This window comes from Mauremys reevesii, linkage group 24, assembly GCF_016161935.1.
Source record: "Mauremys reevesii isolate NIE-2019 linkage group 24, ASM1616193v1, whole genome shotgun sequence".
NCBI classification, from domain to species: Eukaryota; Metazoa; Chordata; order Testudines; family Geoemydidae; genus Mauremys; species Mauremys reevesii.
The window spans coordinates 4,546,737-4,569,813 of NC_052646.1; the positions used below are offsets into that span (position 1 = coordinate 4,546,737).

The 23,077-nt window shown below is 54.1% G+C and overlaps 1 protein-coding gene across 2 annotated transcripts in view; it reads right to left on the bottom strand.

Moving 5' to 3' along the window:
• IQGAP3 (IQ motif containing GTPase activating protein 3) overlaps window positions 1–23,077 on the bottom strand; it is a 40,948-nt gene that overhangs the window by 3,654 nt on the left and 14,217 nt on the right. The window contains exons 13-37 of one of the 2 annotated variants that reach the window (XM_039513103.1): window positions 22,898–23,058; window positions 22,094–22,218; window positions 21,844–22,007; window positions 21,307–21,397; window positions 20,508–20,675; window positions 19,521–19,663; window positions 18,427–18,597; window positions 17,677–17,760; window positions 17,096–17,167; window positions 15,296–15,365; window positions 14,602–14,810; window positions 13,712–13,864; window positions 12,438–12,601; window positions 11,523–11,747; window positions 11,292–11,432; window positions 10,036–10,120; window positions 9,337–9,569; window positions 6,172–6,304; window positions 5,559–5,661; window positions 4,039–4,186; window positions 3,641–3,728; window positions 2,406–2,618; window positions 1,635–1,801; window positions 1,049–1,150; window positions 430–538 (exon numbers count right to left, since the gene is read on the bottom strand). In XM_039513103.1, coding sequence (XP_039369037.1) covers window positions 430–538; window positions 1,049–1,150; window positions 1,635–1,801; window positions 2,406–2,618; window positions 3,641–3,728; window positions 4,039–4,186; window positions 5,559–5,661; window positions 6,172–6,304; window positions 9,337–9,569; window positions 10,036–10,120; window positions 11,292–11,432; window positions 11,523–11,747; window positions 12,438–12,601; window positions 13,712–13,864; window positions 14,602–14,810; window positions 15,296–15,365; window positions 17,096–17,167; window positions 17,677–17,760; window positions 18,427–18,597; window positions 19,521–19,663; window positions 20,508–20,675; window positions 21,307–21,397; window positions 21,844–22,007; window positions 22,094–22,218; window positions 22,898–23,058 — 3,522 coding nt within the window. The remainder of the gene's footprint in view (window positions 1–429; window positions 539–1,048; window positions 1,151–1,634; window positions 1,802–2,405; window positions 2,619–3,640; window positions 3,729–4,038; window positions 4,187–5,558; window positions 5,662–6,171; window positions 6,305–9,336; window positions 9,570–10,035; window positions 10,121–11,291; window positions 11,433–11,522; window positions 11,748–12,437; window positions 12,602–13,711; window positions 13,865–14,601; window positions 14,811–15,295; window positions 15,366–17,095; window positions 17,168–17,676; window positions 17,761–18,426; window positions 18,598–19,520; window positions 19,664–20,507; window positions 20,676–21,306; window positions 21,398–21,843; window positions 22,008–22,093; window positions 22,219–22,897; window positions 23,059–23,077) is intronic. The other variant, XM_039513104.1, reaches the window with a different exon arrangement.

Genomic DNA, 23,077 nt, shown 5'->3' on the forward strand with positions numbered 1-23,077 from the left:
TTCCCGGGGATACTGGCGCCCAGCGGAGAAGGTACGTCACAGTCTATGGCGCAAGCTAGCTGCACTGTCAAGAATAGAACTAGGGAGATTACAGGTCTCCTGCTCCAAGCACCAGACTGCTCTCCCCTATCAGGAGCCGAACCCTAATTTATGTTCCTGGCTTGGGAAGGGAGTGTGGTCTAGTGGGTAGAGCATGTGGCCTAAGCCAGGACTCCTGGGTTCTATCCAGTCCCCTGCTCCAACCATGACATTAACCCTTAGGGGTCTACGTAATGCATACCTCTTGGACGGCCAGAGTTACAATGTAGCTGTGTCACCTCTGAACTCCAACCACAGCTTGGTGCATTGATTCCACCTCTGTTCTGTGCTGCGGTTATGCTCAGCACAGAAGCATCCCCATGGGCGAAGGCACCAGGGCTGGTTCCCTACCTGATAGTGGAGCTGGAACTTCTCCATGTCGATCCCCATAAATTTGGCCTTCACCTGGAACTTGCCGGCTTCCCCACACGGAATGATGTCGAAAATCACGTTCCGGAACCTGGAAGGGGAGAGAGTTAAACGAGGGCAACGGAAAGGCTGAGACAGCAGCGCCCGGACGCCTGGGTTCTAGTCCCGTTCTGGAAGGGGAGTGTTGCTTAATGGTTATGGGAGGGGTGGGGGGCTGGGAATCAGGACTCCTGGGTTCTAGTCCCACCTTCTGCCGCTGATCAGCTCCGTAGCCTTCACTCTGTTTGCTGTTGTACAGTGGGATAGATTATACTCTGCTTCACAAGGAGTATATTCTAACAACCAGACTTGGAGGAAGAAAGCACGTGAGATCATCTCAATTGCTCATTTTTTGGCCAGCTCGAATAATTTTCCCTCTTATACTGCCCTGCCCGAGGCCCCTCTGACTCACAGCCTCTAGGCTGAGACTGTCAGCAAAGGGGAAGTGAGCAGAGCCAGGCTGAGATGACCAGGTCTTATCACACGGGCAGCTAACTGAGTGGCTGTTGGACTGGGGCAGCTTTCAGACCGGAGCAGCACTGGTGGTGGTGAGGCCACTTACTGGCTGACAGGCAGGTCTTCTATCTCCAGCAATACGCCCTTCTCAAAGAGCCGCGCCGCCGTGTAGTGCAGCGACTGCTGCTTCTTGCTTTTCCCGTTGAGCCTTAAAAGAAAAGGAATTGGGGTGGGGGGGGGGTTAGACGCAGAGAACGCCGGGGGCTGAAATGAGGTCACGCAGCAGCCTGCCTGGTACGCGATAAACGCAGAGAGTCGCTTACGCTGACTCATCCGACTCACAGATCTGGACCTACAAGTCAGATCTCCAGTGGGGCCGGAGGGGGGAAGTCAGTGAGGTGAGGAGAGGCACAGAGGGGTTTCCAGATTAAAGGGATGCAGGGGAGAAGGCTCTTGAGCCAAGAGAGGAAGTAAGTGCTGGATGAGCAGAGGCGGCCAACTAGCAAGAAGGCTTATGAGGTTAACTGAAAAGGGATGTAATGCTACATACAGAGTGGGGAAGAATTCCTTCCTGACCCCTGATCAGCTCCCGCCATGAAGCATGACATTCAGTTACCCTCTGGCTTATCCTGCGTAAGGGTTGGCAGTTACAGCTTTGAGCTCTTTTCCGGCCCATACATAGCCCAACGTACTTGCTGCTGGCAGCCAGGTTGTCCAGACACGTCCGGATGTACTGATTGTAATAGTCGATTTGCTCCTCATAAAACGAGGTCTTGGAGTTGAGGCCGCGGAGGGTCTGCCGCAGTTTCACTAGCTCCCCCTTGCGGTGCTGCCGGTAACGCCGCTGATTGCGAATATCCTGGAGCACGGGCAGGGATGAAAAAACAAAAAACAAACAAACAGCTGGAAAACCCCTTGCCTTGTGCCAGTTTACCGAAGTGAGAATCACGGCGACTCCTGCGTGGTTACATAGCTGACCGCAAGCTGAACGCCAGTCGGATTCTGGGAACAAGATAAGGACCACGCGGCTTAAAGCATCAGATTCCCTTTCAGGCACTTACAGGAACGTTCCGAGTGGCCGCCTACGGGCCGGATCTGGCCCACTGAACAATTCCATTCGGCCCCGAACGCCTCCGCCCCCTCCACCACTAGCTGCCCCTAGTAGCTCTGTTGGACAGATCAGTATCGAACGTGAACTCCGTTATTGTCACATCTGAGCACTGCACAATCAGTGTCTTTAATCCTCATCCAAGGTCACACAGGGAGTCTGTCTGTCTGCTGGAGCCCTCTGTCTGTCTGTCCACCCTAGCGATTAATTTGGCTCCCATCTGAACTGAGCCCTTCCAGTATTAATGGACTCTGTGCATCCAACACCTTCGGCTTATCCTGTTATTGAGCCTGTTGCCAGTCCCCTGGCCTTCTCCTAGGTTCTCTAAGCCGGGGCAGGCTGCAGGGCGTGGTACCTTGGCCATCTCGTTGATGATCTCCTGGTACTGATTGGCCGAGTCCACCACCCCCAGGCTCTCCAAGCGCCGCAGGTTCCGGATGACTTTCCGCTTCTTCTCTTCCATGGAGAGCTGGCTGTTGCCAGCCAGGGAGCGGTTGCGTTTCAACCTGTCCGGGGTCTGGGCCTTGCGCAGGGCTCGTCTGTGCATCTGGTGGTGATGGAAGGCTTCCTAGAGAGAGAGGGGGAACATTTCTTCCATCAACATGGCACCTGTGGGAGCATCCCCAGAAGCAGGTTTCGAGACTTGGAGGCCACGGGGAGAGCCCAGGAAGTCAGCCCCCCAGCAACCGCACACACGCACGAGCCTCAGGCCAGAGAGAGCTACGCCTCCTCCCTGAGCAGAGTGAACTCCAGCTTCTCAGACGGGGTGGGGCACAGGTGGGCCGAAGGACCCGACAATGCTCCTGCGCCAGGGTGCGATTGTCACAGGCTGGCCTGCCCCTTTCAAAGGCCAGGAGGCCACTGGCCAGCCCGGTTCAATTATTTGCCCCTGAGCCATAATTAGCTGCCTTCCAGCCTAAGTGGGATTAGCTGAGCTCTGGTGACAGCCCGATAAACAGCTGGGCCTCAGGAGAGGGCAGAGACCATGCTGGGCTCCTGGAGAAGGCCCTGATAGGGTGTGGAAGAAGCAGGAGACTCGGCTCTATCCCAGAGCAGATAGGGAGCCCAGAGGGCAGGCTGAAGGAAAGCCCAAGTGGGGCAGAAGCAGCTTTTGTTTGGACTTGTTACCCCGGAAGGGGTTAAGTTTTAGTCGGTGACTTGGCTGGAGGGCTAAGTCAGGGCATCAACTCCAGCTTGTGTGGGGAAGGCTGAAGGGGCCCACCTTGGAGGAGGAAATTTAGGCCGGGAGTGCCTGCAGCACCACCACACACGACTAGCAGGGGGCGCGATGGGGCAGCCACACCTGTGCTATATGCTCTAGTGAAGCTCCTCCCCTTTGCAATGATGTGTGCTTGCAGTATATATGTCAGCCAGTAGATGGCACTGTGTGCTGTAGCAAGCTCTAGGCAGGGTGTTAGCCCCTGGTAAACAAAGGAAGCAAAGCTGGGACTCAAGCTGGGTGAAAGCCTGTTTGTTATGTGTAGCGGTTGTCTTTAACAAACACCTCCTGTTTAAGACAGGCCTGCGATTCACCCAGCCCCCAACATCCCCCACTGCTGGCCAACCCCTCTCTGCTATTCTCCACCCCACCTGATCCTCTGATGCAGGTGTCCATAAGATCTCCAAGAGGGAATCCCCCGGCTGGGACTGGATCACGTCCACTAGCATCTGTTTGGTGCTAAAACAAAAGAAACGGAGCACAAGTTACCCCTTTTGGTGGCTGCGGAGGATGGGGGGTGGGTTGAGCTAGTTAGCTGCAAGGCGATGAGCCAAACAATGGAAGATTTCCTTGCAAATGCCACTACCAGGACATTTAAACATATCAGAGCAAAACCAGGACTCCAGACCAAGATGGCCCTTTACTGGCTTGGCTTCTGAGTGTCAGAAAAGCTTCACTGAATTCCTTGGGCCACAGGGTCCCTTTCAAAGAAGGACGCACCACGGACTCGCTGGATGCTGGATTGCCACGTTCAGAGGGCCGCTCTCACCTCAGCAGCAAGCTCCTTGTATCCGCCTCCTCGCTACTGGCCTCCACTGCATCGAACTTGTTGGTGAGGGTGAGCGAGACCTCCTGCTTCCCGAGCTGGGCCAGCGCTTGCTCGGGGCTGCCATCGCCTGGATTCGGCGCGCTCTCGCCTGCAAGGCCAAAGAAAGCCGGGAGTAGCTACTCGGTCATTCATCAGGGAGAGGGGTGATCAGAGCCGGGGGGGGCGGGGGGGAAGAGATCTGGGTTCTACACGGCACCCTGCCACTGCTGTTTGCAGGGTAAATCAATCCGAGCCCCTCTGTGCTTCTGCTTGCTAACCTGAGGCTTTGATCAATAAACCATCCCACATCAAAATCAGACGTCAAGAATTATAACATTCAAAAACCAGTCGGAGAACACTTCAACCTCCCTGGTCACTCGATTACAGACCGAAAAGTCGCAATACTCCAACAAAAAAACAACAACTTCAAAACAGACGCCAACGAGAAACTGATGAATTAGAATTAATTTACAAACTGGACACCATTAAATTAGGCTTGAATGAAGACTGGGAGTGGATGGGCCATTACACAAAGTAAAACTATTTCCCCATGCTAATTTTTTCCCCTATTGTTACTCACGCCTTCTTGTCAACTATTGGAAATGGGCCATCCTGATTATCACTACAAAAGTTTTTTTTCCTCCTGCCGATAATAGCCCACCTTAACTGATTACTTTCGTTATAGTTAGTATGGCAACACCCATTTTTTCGTGTGTGTGTGTGTGTGTGTGTGTGTGTGTGTGTATGTACTGTATTTTCCACTGCATGCATCCGATGAAGTGGGTTTTAGCCCACGAAAGCTTATGCCCAAATAAATTTGTTAGTCTCTAAGGTGCCACGAGGACTCCTCATTCTTTTGCCTGATACAGACTAACACGGCTACCACTCTGAAACCATCCCACTGAGTGGTACCTGGTGCCATCTTATTCCTTGCTAATTAGCAATCCTCCCAGCTCAAAAGGAGGAAACGTAATAACCCCGAGCATCATAGAAATAAGTAATGGACCCTCCCAACTTGATCATAAGGATGAGAAACAAATGGATGCGACAGTACTGCCCACCCCACGCAGTCAAAAAACCCACAAGATGGGCTTAAAAAAAAAAAATCAGGAGGAGATCTAACATATAAATAGGGTTCTCTTTGCCTTTCTCCACCCCCACCCCCCCGATCATAATGCACACAGGTCATGTTTTCAAGCTTTTTCCTGCAACTACGAGGACTAGAAACTTGGTTTTCTAAAAAGAACGTGAGTGGAGGTTCTATCAGTCGCATGACTGCAGGGGTTGAGGCTTTAAGGGAAAAACAAAAACCCAAGGAGGTGGCAACACTAGTTACTCACCTAACAAAGGAAATTACTTGGCCCAGGTGAATGGAATTTCGCCAGGCTACTTTCAGAGGTGGTAACGGGCAATATATGTTCACTTGAAAGAAGACACGAGGGGAGGAGTGTGCTTGAAACTTACAAGGGGTCTGCACGTACCTATTAGAGACTGGACGGTAGGCAGCTCATCAAGGTCTTCCAGAAGCTCGTGCAGAGGGTCCTTGTGATCGGGCGAAATGGAGTCCTGATGCTCTAGTAACAGCTACATCACCAGAGCGAAACCATGAGCGAGGTGGAGAGCACAGAAGGAATGAGATTAAAAACCGTATTCCAGACAGCAAGCGCCCCACCATTATATAAACCAATGCCTTGTCTGGAATACGGCATGTGCACCGCTCACCCCACGTCAAAAAAGGAGATTGCAGAATTAGAGAGCGGTTCAGAAAAGAGCACGCTGAGACGCCTCGGCACCGTCCCGACGCGGCGAGGTGGCAGTAACTGGCAGGAGCAGGGCACGCAGCCACTGCCTCGCTGAGCCCACGGGCAGGAGCAGAGCTGACCAGACCCGGGTGGGGAGAGGGGGCAAATGGGTTTGTTTTCCGACCCCACCCCCAGCACTTGTCGCAGGTACTAGTTGGGTTGCCAGGTCCAAGGTTTGAGTCCTTTATGGTGATGGGCACCAGCGTGAGCCCTCCTTCCCCTCCCGACCGCGGCAACGGGTGCAAGGCAGACGCAGAATCCTTTCCGGACAGTAGGTTTCGGGCCCCTTTACCTTGTGGGTGTTAATGAGCTCCCCCGCTGTGATGTAGATGACCGGCTTGGCCACAGCTACCATCTCCGAGTACTCATCCACATTAAACCTTTCTTCCGGCTCAGGGACGGAACAGGCAGCACAGATGAACTTCCTAGGGGGAAATGGGGGGAAGTATCCCTTCCGTGACTGCTGAATCCAGTCCAGGATTTAGGGCGAGTAGGGAACAGGCTGGGGAACTAGAGAGAACCACAGGACCTGCCTGTGTTGGGCAGCCTCAGTAGAGAGAATGCCACATCGCAGCCCGGGCCTCTGTCTTCTGTATCCTCAGGGGGGTAAAGCAGGAATGATACTGTAGGAAATTTCACTGCAATGTTTTATTGATCCAGTGACGGGAAGCAACAGCTGCTGAGCATGCAGCAGCTTATCCCAAAGCTACGTGGTTTTTCGCGTCTTCCTGTGGCCCAGGTCGCACTTCGAGACATGATCCCGGGCTAGCTGGATCCCAGGCTGGCGAGTGCGGCGTTCCTGGCTGCAGGCTATGCACCCATCATGCCGTACGGTACGTTTGGCTGGGGGCTTGCACAGGGGAGGTCTACACTGCAATCAAAGGTGTGAGTGCAGCACATGTAGACATACCCGAGCTCGCTTGGATCTCGCTAGCTCAAGTAAAAACAGCAGTGAAGCCTGGGTAGCAGGAGTTGTACAGGTCCACCCGGGGAACACAGCGGATTAGCTGCAGCGTTACTGCTATTGTTACTCGCACTAGCTCCGGACTGTCTACACGCCCTCTGATTGCAGTATAGTACGGTACAGTACACCCGGGGCATGACGCCCTTCACAAGTACAGACGCCCCCCGGGTTACGCAAACCCGCCTTGCGCAAATCCGCACTTCCGGAAAAAGTTCCGTAAGCTAGAGATGGGGGGGGGTTGTTTCGGGTGGGTTTTTTGGCGTAATGGTCGGGTATACGTTGCCGACTCACACAAAATTCGAGTGACGCAAGGCGTATCGGAGCGGAGCGCGTGCGTAAGTCGGGGAGGGTCTGTACAAATCTTGGGCTAAGAGAACCTGGTTCCTGGATCGTACCTTGAGCCTGCTGCTGCCCCAGGGCCAGAGTAGCTCCTGTTGCTGGGCACCACAGTCCCTCCCACACCTCCCAGCAGGACTCTTTCCCTAGAACAAGCCCCTGGCTCTAATGAACAAATGGTTTGGCTCCCCAGGGGTTCGCTATAGCGAGGGTGCACGGTATCAACTTACCGCCTCCATGGGGGTTTCTGTGATGCATTAGCCAGCAGCAAGTGCTTCTGAGCACCCAAACAGGCTAGAACTCACCAAGCAACTAGGCGTGAAAGGCAGGAGCGCTCTTGCGTTACCATGTCCTGCATCACCCTCTCCTGCCCCTTTAAGAACACACAGCTCCCACTTCTAGTGCCATCTTCCCTCAGTCCCCCACTGGAGTCATGGAATGGAGGGTGCTGACTGAGCACCTCACAGGATCGGGCCCCTTCCAGCAAACCCTAGAGATCTGACGCTCTTTGGGGCAGGGACGGTCATTTCGTTCTGTATCCGCGCGACACCGGGCACCGTGGGGGCTTGTTCAGGACTGAGCCCCCTAAGTGACGCTGTGATACAAACAGTCAATCAGCCCTGACGACCCTGGTCAATTTCAGGCCTCAGCCTAGGCCAGGAGCTCCGTGCTGCTCCCCGTACAGATAGACCCTCTGCCACTTCTCTTCTGCTTCACAAACTACTGCATTAGCCAAGTCCATCAGCTGTCCCCCCGAGAACAAGGTGGAGAAGCAAACACATGCATTCTTCTAAGTGCCTAAAAGGTTTTTAATTACGGACTAATTTATTCACTGGGGCCGAGGGGAGTGCCAGGAATGCTGTTTAATCATTGCACATTCGTTTTTACTCTGATCTGCTTATTGAAACCTGATGTACCGAGGGGCCCATGCTAATTACTCTCAACTGTTGCCAAATGCTAGAAATGACAGAGGACAGGGGAGAAGAAGGGGCGGGGGGAAGAGTTGCATAGAGTTTTGACTCTTCAGGGACAGTTTAAATTGGACAGCACAGAGGAGGCATCATTGCAATGGGATCTCGCACTGTGTGTGTCTGTATTAATTTAGAGCTGAACTGGGATCAGACCAAGGCCTTGTCTACACTAGGAACGTTTTGTCGCTTTCATTGTACTGGGCCTATTGAAAGTGATACAACCCCACCTAGGATGGATACAGTTACCAGTAGAAAGGAGCATAGACTGGAGAGTCGTGCAGGTTCGGGGAGCTAACATAAATTATGCCGATCTAAGTACAATAGAACCTCGGAGTTACAAACCCCAAAGTTACAAACTGACCAGTCAACCACACCCCACATTTGGTACTGAAAGGATACAATCAGGCAACAGCAGAGACCCCAAAAAAGAAAATACAGTACAGCATTGTGCTAAACGTAAACGACTAAAAAAATTAAAGGGAAAGCAGCATTTTTCCTCTGCCTAGTAACATTTCAAAGCTGTATTAAGTCAATGTGTAGTTGTAAACTTTGGAAAGGAACAACCATCCCGTTTTGTTCCGAGTTGCAAACATTCCCGAGGTGTTCGTAACCCTGAGGTTCTACTGTACAGGCATTCTGGTATAACAGCGTCCACACTATGCTTTTACTGGTGTAGCTAGATCTGTTTAAAAATCACTCCCCTAATTACTTGTATTGTCAAAGTGCCTTGAAGCCTGAGCCACGGACCAGCACCCCACGGTGCTGCCTGCTGTAAAAACACAGAACAAAGGGCCAGTTCTGGCCAGTTTCTAAGTGTAAATCCTCTTTTCCACCCATGTCCCTAGCTAAGGCAGCGGCTGCTCTCAAAACTCAATTAAGCTTTGCTGTTACCCCAGCTTTGCAGCAGCACTAGCCAGAGGAAGCCTGGCCTTGTGGTTGAGACCTTAGCTTAGAATTTGAGACCTGGATTCTGTTCCCAGCGCTGCCACTGACTCCCTGCAGGAGACTCAGCAAGTCGCCTTGTACCTCAGTTTCCCCATTTGCGAAAGAGGGATGAATAATAGCTCATGTCGGCCTTGTTTGTTTCAATTAAACTCTTTAGGGGATCGGAGCAGTCTCACTAAACGTACGTACAGCACCTAGCGCAATGGGACCGTGGCTACAACTGCCACCGCATGGCACTAACCTGAACTTAGAGTGGGTTTCTTCCAGGTACTGGTTCACCACCCGCAGATGGCCGTTTTCCCCCTCAAACATCTTATTGGCCGCCGCGTGCTGCAGGATCTTGGCAATGGAGCCCAGGTTGCGCCGGTGCTCCGGGTGCAGGGCCACACCGGCAGAGATATCAACGATATCGAAGCCGTCCGGAGCCACCACGGCCGGGTTCATGAAACGGTAATAGAGCAGGTTCCCAACAATCTAGAGTGCAGGGAGCAGAGAAAGGGAAATATTATTACTAATGATGCCTTGCTCTTATTGGGCTCTTGTCTTGTCTGGATGCTGCCTAAATGTTTGTTCCAGGTTATAACACATTGGTAGTTTCCTGTACAGCTTTACAGTACGGGGCCTATGAAACACAGTTCAGGAGTTCTGATTGCAACCCACAGGGGGCAGCAGTGCACACACTCTAGCCAGCTTATTACCCTAGGATTATCCCTCTTACACAGATGGGGAAATGGAAGCACAGAGCAGGCATGTGACTTGCCCAAGGCCACAGGGTATAACTGGAATCCAGATCCCCTAGGCCACGCTGCCCCTCTGACGGGATACTAGAGGGAGGGCAGGACGACTATCCAACGCCTCTCTAGTCTTGATGTTTAGAGGCAGCCAGCTGCAGAGACCTTGCTGCTGTCACCTTGCCCAGCTATCTACGTCCTCTACGCACCTTGCAGATATCCTCCTCGCCGGCGTCTGGGAATTTCTCAGCCAGGGACGTCTTTAGGACTTTGGCCACGTAACGCATCCCGTAGCTAAGAGAAATCAGAGAAGAGGCTCATCACGTGGGCAGAGGTCAACCAGCAGGCTTAGATTCACATGTGCTAAGGCCAGAGCCTGTTAACGATCATCTAGTCTGGCCCCCTACACAACCTCTCCCAATGGCTCCTGAATCCAGCCCAGGACAGCAGATCTGCGGGAAAGCTTTCCAGTCTTGAGCCACTGGGGGAAATCCACCGCATCCCTAGCCCAGTTGTTCTAATGGCCAATTACCCTCCCCATTAAAAATCTGCTCCAAAGCGCGTTGGTGTCTTTGGTCTGTGTTTGTGCAGCACCTAGCACCGTGGGGTCCTGGGCCATGACTGGGGTGCCCCGGCACTGCAACAAACACAGCGACTTGGTACAAGTGATGTCTCCACTGCCAACAAAGCCCCAAGCCAGGCCCGGCTCTCCCTGGGCCAGACCTTGCCTAAATGACAGTGTAAGCTCTTTGGGGGCATCTTCCCGCACGTCAGGCCAGCCTGTGGTGCCATACGCCACCCGGCGAGCCTCTCCGAGAGCTCTCAAAGCCCTCTGCTGTCTCTTAGGTCATCTCCATGGCACCACCCTCTTGCGTATGGAGGTGCAGAGTATTACCCAAAGTATTATCTCCATTTTACAAATTGGGGGTGGGGGAAAACCGAGGCATGATTTGCCCAAGGTTGGGCAAGGAGGAAGCCCAGGTCTCTCCAACTCCCAGTCCCACATTTGAACCGCTAGATCCCACTCCTTCTCTGAAGGAAATGCTCCCCCTCCATTACCAGGATGTGAACTGCAGAAAGGAGAGTCGCACTCCAGGAAAGGCAAATGAGTCAGAACAGACCCACACCCCACTTCTGCATCAGCGAGACGACACCTGCAGCAAGAGATGCCTCCCACAAGGCTCGCTAGATACGTTCTTCCTTGAAAGCACCTTTGGCATTAATTAATTAAACTAGCACAAAGAACCCTTTCCTCTGCAGGTCTGAGCGCTCCATGGAGGAAGGTCGGGACTGTCATCCCTGCTTTACACATGGGGAAACTGAGGCACAGAGCAGCGACATGACTCACTCCAGGTCATACAGCAAGTCGGGGGCTAGGAGTAAAACTCTAGCTCCCAGCCCAGTACCCTCTCCAGTAGGCCACACTGCCTCACCGGCTGTAACAGACAGGCCCAGGGCTACCTACGGAATTTTCTCCACGGAAGAGGTGATGGCAGAGAGGAACTTGTCCGTCACCGCCAGGAGGTTGCGGATGGAGATGTCCAGCCGACGCTGAACCTCGGGGTGGCTCAGAGCCTGCTCGGGGCTAACATCATACGGGAGCTTGCTGCGGACAGAAGAAAGACACCCTTAAGCGTCAGCACCGGGCAAGCCAACGTGGCCTCTGTGGCGAGGCTGGGCCTGGGCGGGGCCTGACCTCTTTTGTCCGCTCTGAGACTCCAGCTGGTTGATCCAGGCCTTGTAGATGTCCACGGGGTTGGTGCGGACGCTGAGGGTTTTGTCCTGCAGAACCTCCTGCACGGGGCTGCCCAGGATCTGGCGCAAGGCGTTCTGCCCGCGGGCGTTCCGGTAAAAGCTCACCACCAGCCGGATCACGGTGGGGTTCCCCGTTAGGATGTCACGGAGCTGGTCGACTTTAGACCTGGATGGGGGGGGCGGGGTGAGAAAGGACAAAACTCTGATCTGGGCTCCAAGGTGCAGCAGCACCAATAGCCACTAAAGACAAGCAGCACAATTACTGTGCCTTAGGAATCTGCCAAGCTGTGGAATCAGCCGGCCGCCTGGTACCACTGCCTCCCTCCTGTGTGTATAGATTAGTCCAAGGGGGGTGTCCACGCCCCTCAGAGAATTTGGTGCTCAGACTCTAAAGGCCTGGCTGCACTAAACCCAGAGGTGTAACTGCAGCACGTGTAGACGCACCTGCGCTAACTTGGGCACCAAGAGCAGCGAAGCCACGGCCGCACGGGTTCGCTGCCTGAGCGCACGCCCGAGGTCTCGGGCCGGCTCGTGCAGCCGTTCTGCTGCAGCTTCGCTGCTGTCGATGCCCAGGCGACGGAGATGAAAGCCAGCTCGGGTCTGTCTACACATGGTGCAATCTCACACCTGATTGCAGGCAAGGGGGATGGGCACCAGAACCTAGCCCGCGTCCTTGCACTGACAGCTAGGGAGCATCCACGTGTCTCAGAGGGTTCTAGGAATACCAGAGGCATCCAACCGAGACGGTTTCATCTGAATGCAGGGAAGAGACAGACCGCCAGCTCCTTAAGACAGACAGGCCTTCAAGCCCCGGTCTTGGCCTCCCTAGCCGATGGTACGTGCCCGTAGCACTTACCTGATCTCCTCCTGCAGGGCGGTTTTGAAGAGCTGAAGGAGCAGGTAGGCCTCTCTGGGGTTGGACGCGTAGTTGTAGAGTGTGAAGACCACCGATTCCATGAACTTGGTCGACTTGTTCTGGGGCATCTGGAAAATCAGCTTAGCCAGGTACACAGGGTGGGTCTGCGGACAGAGAAGAGGCGTTAAAGAGGAGAGCTACCCTGGGGTCTGAGGGCTGGAACAGTCGGCGTGGTCTGGTGAATATAGCCCTGGACAGGGAGTCAGGAGACCTGGCTTCTCCTTGCAGCTCTGCTGGGCGACCTCGGGCAAGTCACTTCCCCTCTCCGTGCCCTCCCATCCTTTGTCTTGCTTGATTAGACAAAAGCAGCAAAGAATCCTGTGGCACCTTGTAGACTAACAGACGTTTTGCAGCATGAGCTTTCGTGGGTGAATACCCACTTCTTCGGATGCAAGAAGAAGTGGGTATTCACCCACGAAAGCTCATGCTGCAAAACGTCTGTTAGTCTATAAGGTGCCACAGGATTCTTTGCTGCATTTACAGAACCAGACTAACACGGCTACCCCTCTGATACTTGATTAGACAAAGCTCTTTGTCTCTTGCTCCGTTCACATGCAGGCCTGGAACAATGGGGCCCTGATCGGTTATGGCCTCTAGGCGCTACCGTAACACTAGATAACAAATTAACGCCCATCGCAGGAAAACTAATGAGCAGATCCCAGCGTCGCAGCCCCCTGGGGTGCACACACACGTCCCTGGGCCTGGCTGGGGCAGGTGACACAGCATCCTGTGACGGTAGCTCAGCGGTGGTGCTTCCTTTTAAGGAGGGAGCTGGTCCAGACAGAGAAAGGAGCCCCCAGGGGAGAGGAAGGAGCTGGGGAGGGAGTCTGCACACAGCGTAGGACCAGAAGGGACTGTTGGATCAAGAGCCCCCGGTGCCAGCAGTGCCCAGGTCCCTGCAATGGCATGGGGTTACCACCGCCCGCTCCTGCATCAGCGAGAAGATGACACTTGCAGCAGCCGCTGCCTCCGCTGGGTGTGGCTTTAGGAAAGGCCAAGGCAGCAGAATCCAGGGTTTCCATTTGATCTGATGCCGACCTGTTGGTAACCCCATGCCTTGAAGACGGGGTTGTGCGCGGACTCCCTGAGCCCACATGCAGTCCCCCCAGGGAAACCGAGGCAGCAGGCACGTGACCAGGTGGGTGGGGTGGGAGGGGAAGCAGACTGTTCCCACCACCCCCAGTAACAAAGCGGCCCCCCCACACCCAGCTCACCTGCAGCAGGTAGAAGAGGTGCTGATAGGCCTCCAGCTTCTGGCGCTTCTCCTTGCTGAGCGACTTCAACCCCTTCTGCTTGTCGATGGCCATCAGGTTCGACAGCTGCTCTTTGTTCTTCTTCGTCAGCTTCTTGCAGTGGGAAACCACCTCCTGTCATGGGGCAGGCGAGCAGATAAGGGGGAGGGTAGCAGGAGCGCCTCGGTGATTTAGGAGCATCCACCCCATTGACATAGGTGAGACCGAGTGACTTGGGAGCACAGGTCTCATTGGATTTGCAATGGGAATTGTGCTCCTAAATCCTCTGGGAAAATTCTACCCCTTTGGGCCTTGGGAGTCACGCAGTTTTGCCATTTACACACCACAGGGAAATTCACCCCTCATAAAACCACACCCACCAGCTCCACACGCATGGCTGAGGCCTGGCTCGCTCTGCATTCAGTTGGCAGGCTCCCTGCTCCCCAACAGGCCTCGTGTAAATCAGCAAGGTGCTGCCGACCTCAACAGCAGGCAGCGGGACTTCGTGCGTAGCACCAGATCTCCACCTGAGAGGGGACGACTGGCAAGCCGGGTGCCCTTGGTCGATTACAGAGCAGAAATACAGGTTCAGTTGCCCTGAACTGAGATAAGCGTGAAGGGACAAACAGGCATAGCTCCATGCCTACACCAGGGCTGGATACGGGAGGAGGTTTTCCAGAGGCACAAACAGGCACATAAAAAAGGAGCCTAGGGGATTTAGGACCCCCAGTTTTAGTCCAGTCCAGGGGAGTGACTCCAGAATCACACTGGCGTGACAGAGAGCAGAGCCTGGCCCCTGAATGGGAAAGTAGGATTAGTGGAGGAAAAGCCATGAGAGCTGAGCTCCCCCTGCCGCCCCATGACCCCCAGACCTGCAGCGTGATCCTGTTCTTAACCAGAAGCCCGATCTTGATGTCCATAAGGTTGAGGTCGCTCTCCAGCTGCTGGTTGGAGCGGATCCTCTTCACCACCTCCTCCCGCAGCTTCAGCAGCTCCGACTCCTCCCAGAAGTCGTGCTGGCTCTGCTCCAGCAGGTGGGCGAAGCGCCGGACGATGCTCAGTGGCGGGTTCCTGGCGTAGACTGGCAGGGGACAGAGGGAAATCTCCCTTGAACGCGGTTAAATGGCTACCGAGGGCTTGTCACGCTCAGGGCCAGCATAAAGGGGCCTTAAAAAGTGGGTGGGAATGGGAACCAAGAATGCCCCCTGCACCGGGGCCTCCCCAGCTGGCGTGGAGCTAGTGCAAGGGCTCTGCGCCCGCTCTCAGCATGGGCATGGATAGGAGGTGAAGCCAGAGCATGCTGCTATGTGGCTATTTGTTGATTCCAAGCTCCCTTAGGAAACACGGCCTGAAGTTAGAGCAGCCCAGAGGCTGCTCTACTTTACACCAGGGGCTGGCATAGTCTGGTGCTGTGCAGAGACCACAGGGACTGCAAAAGGGGCTTCAGCCCATACCCGAAGTGTAGGAATGGTAATGAGAAGGCAACATCCTTGCGATTAATTAAAGCCACAGCTGTATTAAAAAAAAACAAAAAAAACCACACACACTAGACAGACAGGCACTTACCCAACATCCTGTAATCCCCACGGGCCTTGTTAGCTCTCACAAAAGCCTGGATTTTAATTACAGCATTAATCTGCCAAGACAAACAAAAGGGAAGAGGGATGTTTCCTAAAGCATCCCTATAGCAGGCAGCAAATGTAAAAAGAAAGAAATATATATATATATATTATACACACACACACACACACACACACAACCATGCAACCAGCAAACTGATTAGCTGGGGTGTCAGGCAGAGGGAGCGTACTCACTGGGATCCTTCTAGACAGTGAACTCCTAGCCAGATACCTGGGGAAATGGTCTGAGCATGGGGCAGGGAGTCAGGACTCCTGGGTTCTATTCCTAGATGAGAGGTTGTGTGCTTTGAGCAAGTCATTGACCCACCCTCTGCCTCAATTTCCCCTTCATCTGTGAAGTGGGTTTATTCTCTTCCTGGCTCACAGGGGATTTGCAAGGGTTTATTTGTTTGCAGAGTGCTTAGGGTAAAATTTCCAAAAGCATCTAAGTCAACAGGACTTAGGAGCCACAATCACTTAGATGCTTTTGAAAATTTTACCCTGGGTCTTACTGGCTGTTGCTTTCTTCAGGAGCCGCTACATTTGGCAACAGGCTAAATGAACTCCAGACACTCAGCTTCTCAATTTTCGCAGGCAACAGACTTCTCTACCCCACACCCCTTTACCCCAAACTTTCAAAAGGGCTTAGCGACCTTGGGTGCCACACCTGAGAGATCTTAAAGGGGTTTGATTTGCAGAAGGCGAGTGCTCGGTGTGATGTTCACACACACAGAAGTTAGATTAAAAACCTAAATCCTTTAGCTAGGAGGTTGCAATGTCACAACTTTATTTCTTAGAATTCAGAACGATAAACACACAAGAAACCAAAAACAGAGAGAGAGAAAACAGACTGCTCCCTAAGGCGACGAGGCACCATTCACCCCACTTTGCTTTAAACTGGTTCTTTACCAGCTCTTCTGATCAAACACTTACTCAAAAACCCCCTAGTCTGCAAGCAGGGCCAGGAATTAAGGGACCACACAACTCAACGCACACATGCAGCTCGCAATTCCAACACCATTCTCAAAACAATGCACTCAGTCCTGTCTGAAAAATCAGCCTTCTTGAAGTGGCTCTCATCCGGCACCCAAGATCACTAGGCACTGACAAATCAGGTCCAGAGGTCCACGACACGTCCCCACCCCTTCCTCTTCATCAGGTCCCTTTCCTGCAGATTTGTACATTTCAGGTGCATACTTACATAGAAATCTTGCAACCTAGGGGCATATTCTAGCCCCCGACCTAGAAACACAAAGCTCCTCCCTCATCCCCAGGTCCCAAGCTGGAACGCCACACTGTTATTTTGCTGATTCACTTTAAGAGGGCTCCTGTTTGCTCCAGCACAAGATACAAGAGGATCTGAGTGTCTCCCTCAGGCAGAGGAAGAAGAGGGTCTAAGGACTCTCAGGGTACGTTTACACTTCGAGGTGGGGATGTAACACACTCGCGCCAGCTCTCAGCAAACTCGCTTGCTAAAAACAGCACGTAGCCACAGTAGCATGGGCGAGGCATCCTGAGCACACACCTAGCATCTCTGATCGGTGCGCGCTCGGGATAGCTGGACCGCCCACCGGGGTCTATTTTTAAGCGCACGCTAGCTCAAGTACGTCTCCTTGAGCTGGGGGGGGGGAATCACCCCCCTCTCTCCCGCTTCAGGGGTGGGCGTACCCTCAGCCCATTTGCAAGAGGCTCTTTTCATAGCCTCTGGGGTTATATTTTCACTTGCGCTCACGGATCAGCCACTCACGTTCTTCCTGAAGTAGCGCAGCCGTTCCCGGTACCTTTTACGAGCTCGCCACATCCTCACGTATGCCTGGATCTGAGAGGAGGGAACAGAAGAGGAGAGGCGGTTCTGGCCATTTTAACAGGACACAGGAAGCCTTGGAGGGTCGTCTCCGAGACAACTATTTGATCCATTTCACTTAGGCTCCCTTATTCCATCTACACAGCACTAGGGGGCGCTGGGCTCCCGCGGGTGTCTTTTCTGATCACAGATAATGCCACGATTCTTGACCGTTGTAGCGCTCTCTGCAAGAATTTTGGGTGTCACCCATCTGGGGTCAACATCCAGTTTGGGAAGCTATGTCCTGCCTCCCTAAGTCTCCCCCCGCAACTAGATGCAGTGACTTAGGACAGAAGTGAAGAACATATTCTTGTTGCTGTGAAACAGCTGCTACATTCCACCCCAGAGGTGGCTGCACCTCCACAGGGATTCCCATCTCTAGACGGGGAAAATAGCTGCAAATAGGATGGTGTTGCTACTAGAAAACAGAGGAGCAGGGCGTGGTTGGGGGGGTGGGATTACAGAAACAGACAAGACTCCAGTACCTTTATCACAGCATCTCTGGTTTTTTGCAAGTACCGTAATCTTTGCAGGTAAGCTCTGCGCTGTCTGTATCCTCTCCAGCATGACTGGATACCCCAAGAGAAAATCAATCAATCAATCAATCAATCACACACACCAATCAAGTACAGCGCGACATTTCTGGGGTGACCCAAGGCACCAGATTCCAGCATGGGAAGTCCTGGTCCGTGCCCATAGCAGGAAATCCTCACTCCTCTGCCAGCCGCTGGCAGCACAAGCTGTCCTAGGAGAGCACAGAATACTCTCAACAACCCCTGCTCCTCAGCTCACCCTGCCTCGGTTAGTCTTCAACAGAGCCTATGAAACCAGGGCTGACACCCCCTCCGAAAACCCAAGCTGCAAGCCCCCAAAGAGAGAGGCGGCTATGGAAAAAATACAGGCTTTAACTGTGGCCACTGCATTGCTGATTCTGCTTGTACGTTCCACCCTAACCCCTCCCCTGGGTGTGTCTTCTCAGGTGGCAAGCTCTGAGGCAGGGCCTGGTTAGCACCCCGTACAGCACCTAGCGCACAGGTGCCCCGTTCTTGTCCGGTCCCGAGGCCCTACCATAATAGACAGGATGACTAATAAAAGGTGTTCTCCTCTCTGTAAATAGGGGGTAATATGGGAAGTGGTCAGGATGCCTGTACTACACCCTGAAGACCCAGCGCTATATAAATGATGTCGTGCCCGTCAGCGTGTGATCGGCTCGGCAGTCTGGCAGCGCTCCTCACTTGAATTTTGATAACAGCTGGTAACTGCTCCTGCAACAGATGTCTGCGGGCCACGAATTCCTGGCGGACAAGGTAGCCCCTCACGCGGGCCTGCAGCCTCACGACGAATCCTGCGTTGGATTCCCAGAGGCGTTCCCGATCGTGGGCCGCAGTCACTCCTGTGATCGTCGACTGCAGAGATAGTAGACACAGATCAGTTCAGGAAGGACTTTGTATGCGTCAGACGCACGTACACCATCCACCAATGAGAAGGGAACACCCCCAGCGGGGTCAGCAGCTGGGGTTGAACCCAGGCCATCTGGACCTAAAAAGCACAATCCGCTGCTGTTTTGAGCTGAAGGACCAGATCCAATCAGCTCAGAGGTAGGGACAGACTCATAAGCTTCTTACTCAGTTCAGCCAATAGAGGGAGACAGAACCACACTTTGCCAGTGCATTACATCCAAAAGTACATACAGACCCTCCCCGACTTATGCAAAACTTGAATTTTGCATAAGTCAGGTTTGCGTAACCCGGGGGCGTCTGAATGCTAGCAGGATTCAGTGACAGGACTGGATAATCCTACGGCTGGAGAGTGCATAAAAATATCCCTCGGCTTTTGGAAGCACTAGAAACCCTCATGCTCCAGGTCATGAGATAATCTCTAACGGGGTCAGGAGGAAACATCTCCCTAGGGCAGGTTATCCTGTAACAGCGGGATTCTTGCACCTCTCTCTGAAGCAGCTGGCACCGCTGCTGGAGATAGGTCACTGGGCTAGATGGACCCCAGGTCTCATCCAGTCTGGCAACTCCCATGAGCCGGATGTTTAAGAGCTGGGATTGTTGCTTCCAGTGGTATGACCCAATCTCTCTTGCAAGCCTCTGGAGGGCTGGAGAACTAATGGCTTTGTTATGAACATCTCTGAAGCGCTCCGACATGTCCCAGTGGAATAACGGGCTAGAACCACGGATGCAGCCAGAGCGTTTACCACACAGCGCGTTCGCCTGGACGCCTCGCGTATCAACATCCAGGGCCCAGCAGCCGCAAGCCAGACTCTTCAGCACTCCTCCAGCCACGAGGGCTTTGATCACAGCCCCTAGCGACTGCCCCTCACCTGGATTTCCTCCCGGCTGAGGTGGGTGGAGTTAAGGACACAGTCACGCGGCCGCTCCCAGCTGCCTTCGAAGCTCTGCAGGCTGAAGTAATACACGCTGCCGTCTTTCAGCTGGTGTCTGACCCAGTGGTGTTTGGCGTTCCCTGAGCGTTGTCGTTGGGACAGGATTAGGGGAAGGAGAGCGTTAACAGACAGACAGGGCAAGAGGAGAGGCAGCCGTAGGGTTAAACCGATCCAGCAGCAAAATGGATTTCAGTGGCCTCCGATCAGGTTTTGAAACCAAGGCTCAGCTGGTGGAACATTTAGGCAGCTCTCTATAGCCCCGTCCCCAGCTTCAGAGTTCGGCTTTCAACTCCCTGCGCTCCCCACATACATCCAGAGCAAGAGCCTTCTCCCTCGCATCGGATGCCCTGCCTATAGCAACTATCTGCCAGCCCCCTCTCTCGTTTTGACACCTGGCCTGTCCTATTTCTCCCCTCGCCGTCACCCATCCTCCTCCTCCATGAGCAGCTTGATACCAACATACCATCTAACCTCTGTCTTCCTGTCCCGGCTGCGTGACTGAACGTTCAGCCTCCCCTGGCGGACGTCCCCACAACTGCTCATACTGGGTCAGCCCGATGGTCCGGCTAGCCCAGGATCCTGTGTCCAACAGCAGCTGGTACCAGAGCTTCGGGGGGAGCCTACAAACCCGGGCAGCTAGCAAGACCACCCAGTCTTCCCCTCTTGGCTTGTGGCAGTCAGAGCTTTAGGGTCGGCCATGTCTTTCCTGTGGGGTGCGTGGAAATGGGGGGTTACTGATCGGGATTGCGGTAGCCCCTCGGGGTCCCAGTCACGGACCTGGGCCTGCGGCGCTAGGTGCTGTACGGACACAGAATGCTCCCTGCCCCAAAGAGCTCTGGATGTTGGAGGCTAACCAATGCTACCAGCTGGCGATTCAGCCCCACCCCCGCCGTTTTCAAGGTCAGAGGAGTCCGGGGCTTTTACCCGCTTGTCCCTTGGCAGCCAGGAGGGCGGCGAGCTCTGCCTGGTAGCCCCCTGCACATTCTGCCACGATGCCGCGCAGGGAGACGTCCGGGTTACGCAGCACGCGCGCCGTCTGAGCCGGCTTCCCTTCTTTTATGGCCTGGTTGATGGCAGCAATGCCGAGAGCCACTGCGGGAGGAGACGGGGAAGGAAGGGGTTAGAAAAGGAAGAGGGTCCATTCATCCACACCCCCCCAGCGAGCCCAGCTTGGTCCAGGCCTGCCTGGAAGGAGGTGACCACGGCCAGTGGCCTCCAAGCTTCCAACAGCCGAGTTCCTGCTTCATCGGCAGCCCAGTTCACCTTCGCACCAGCCATTCCCAGTGCGTAGTTAGCAGCCAGTGGCATGAAGCTTTGGAGAAGGGGATTAACCCTTTACGCCCCCGGGGAATGTGGATTCCAGAGGGTACAGCGTACAGGTTCCTAGGGGCTGCTCCAAGTCAGATTGCAATTGGAGGATCAGGGGAGAAGCCGGACGTCTCGGAAGGATCGCCTCTGGCACAGCATTCAGCGGTGTTCACTGCTGCGTCTTATGGGTCAGCATCCCAGAACTCCCGAGCCCAGCTCATCTCGCAGGGCCTACCCTGATCCCTGGGGCCGGCACCTTGAGACCTCAGAGGAGAGCATCTCGCAAGCCCTGGATATTCAGGGAGGGTGGAAAGACAAGCACCACCGGGCAAGAGAGTCTCTCCCCATTCTGCATTTCTTGGCACGCAGGGGAATCCAGCTTGAACCTGCTCCAAGTTAGCTTCCGAGCCCTTACGTCTCCTGGCTGCCTCGGTGTCCTGATTGGCCTTGGAAACCCCTTGCTGGATCTCCTCCCACCAGAGAGCTGCTCCATCATCTCCGGTCACCTAGGAGACGGGAGGCAAAAAGTGATGAGCTGGGGAATCTTTACAAAACACACGCAGAGGCGGTGCTTCCGTCACGGAGATGCAGCCACCTCTGGGGAAGGGGCGGCCGGCAAAAACAACATTTAACGGAGTGGGAGGAATTTGGCTTAAAGGCCCCAGGGCTCTTCTGGAAAATGCAACGGGACCTTTTGGAACCAGGCGGAGCAAGACGCAGGCAAGAGCCTGGAAAGAAAAAAGGCAGAAATTCCCCATGTTGCATGGTGGCTTTGGGCTTCTAACCCAGGAGTGTGAATCCTTAACCCAGAATGACAGTTCTCCCCCGTCCCTCACGTCTATCAAGCTGGATCGTTCTCTGCCACACGCTGGTTTTAATGTGTCCCAAGCAACAGACTTTCCACCCCTTCCCCAGCCAGCTGCTCTCGGCGGCGCAACGCCAACGGTCCTACCTGGGCTTTCTGCCTTAGCGCGGCGGTCAGCACATCGTGGTAACGCCTCGCTCCTGGGAGCGTCACGGCAGAGAACCCGGCAGAGGGCAGCAGCAGAGCAGTGAGCGTCTTCTCCGGGTCGTCCTGCGCCAGCGCCTCGTTGATCAGTCTGACGGCGAGGATCTCTGTGCCACGAAGAACAAAGACAGCCGGTGATTCAGAGCCCAGTACAGCTCACGGAGCCCAAGGCTCAGGTATAAAAGCCACTTACGGTCGTTTTCGTCTTGCACCGCCACGTTGGCGCTGTTCACGCAGGCCTGGATGTCGTTCCAGCTCAGGAACGCAACCCCGGCTTTCCCAGACCGGCGCTTCAGTTTCAACAAGTCGTCAAAATAGCTGAAAGGGGAAAGACAGAGCCAGCGCTTAGCACAGGACTGAAAGGTCCCGCATCCAAGGGTCTGAAAAACGCTGTTAGAAAATGTCAAAACGCCCCGCCGCAGGAGGCAGTCTCTTGGTTTCCAAAATGGGGAAACTGAGGCACAGAGCGGTGACAGTCACGCGTTGAGCCAATAACATAGCTAAGACTGGAACCCAGCAGTTCCGACTCTTAGTCCCGGCTTTGGCCACCCAGACTTCCACCCCTCCTGCCACAGGCAGGAATAGAACCCAGGAGTCCTGACTTCCATGCACAAATTCACCGCTAACTTTCTTAACATAAGACCAACATTGTTTTCTCCTCCAGCAACAGATCCCTCTCTTGCCACCTGACCAGCAAGAAGCTGGGTCCAAGCGGTGGCTCCTGCAGGCTGCTGGGGAGATCTGCAGTCAGCCCCAGATGACCTCTGGTAACAGAACCAAGTTACGGACAGAGTTTAACCCTTCAGGTCGTGGGTTCCTGCAGGTCCTGTTTCACAGCCTCAGAAACCTCCCACCCAACTCGACCCACCTCACAACTATCAGAGGCCTGGCTCTGCCATTTTTAAATACCACAAAGCCTTTTAACTCATTCACGGCCAATTCACTCCGCTGGAATCGTTACACGGGGCGTCATTCCCACAGAAATCCACCCAATTACCGCTGCGCGTTTGCATCCTCGATATCAGACAGGCCCAGGGCAGGGCTGACCAGGCTACTCCAGAATCCATAGACGTCCCCAGCTTCTAGCGCCCGGTCGATCAGCGCCACGGCCGAGAGCATCTCCACTGCAACGTACAGTTCCTCCTGCCCCAACTCACCCTGCAGAAGTTGGGAGGGA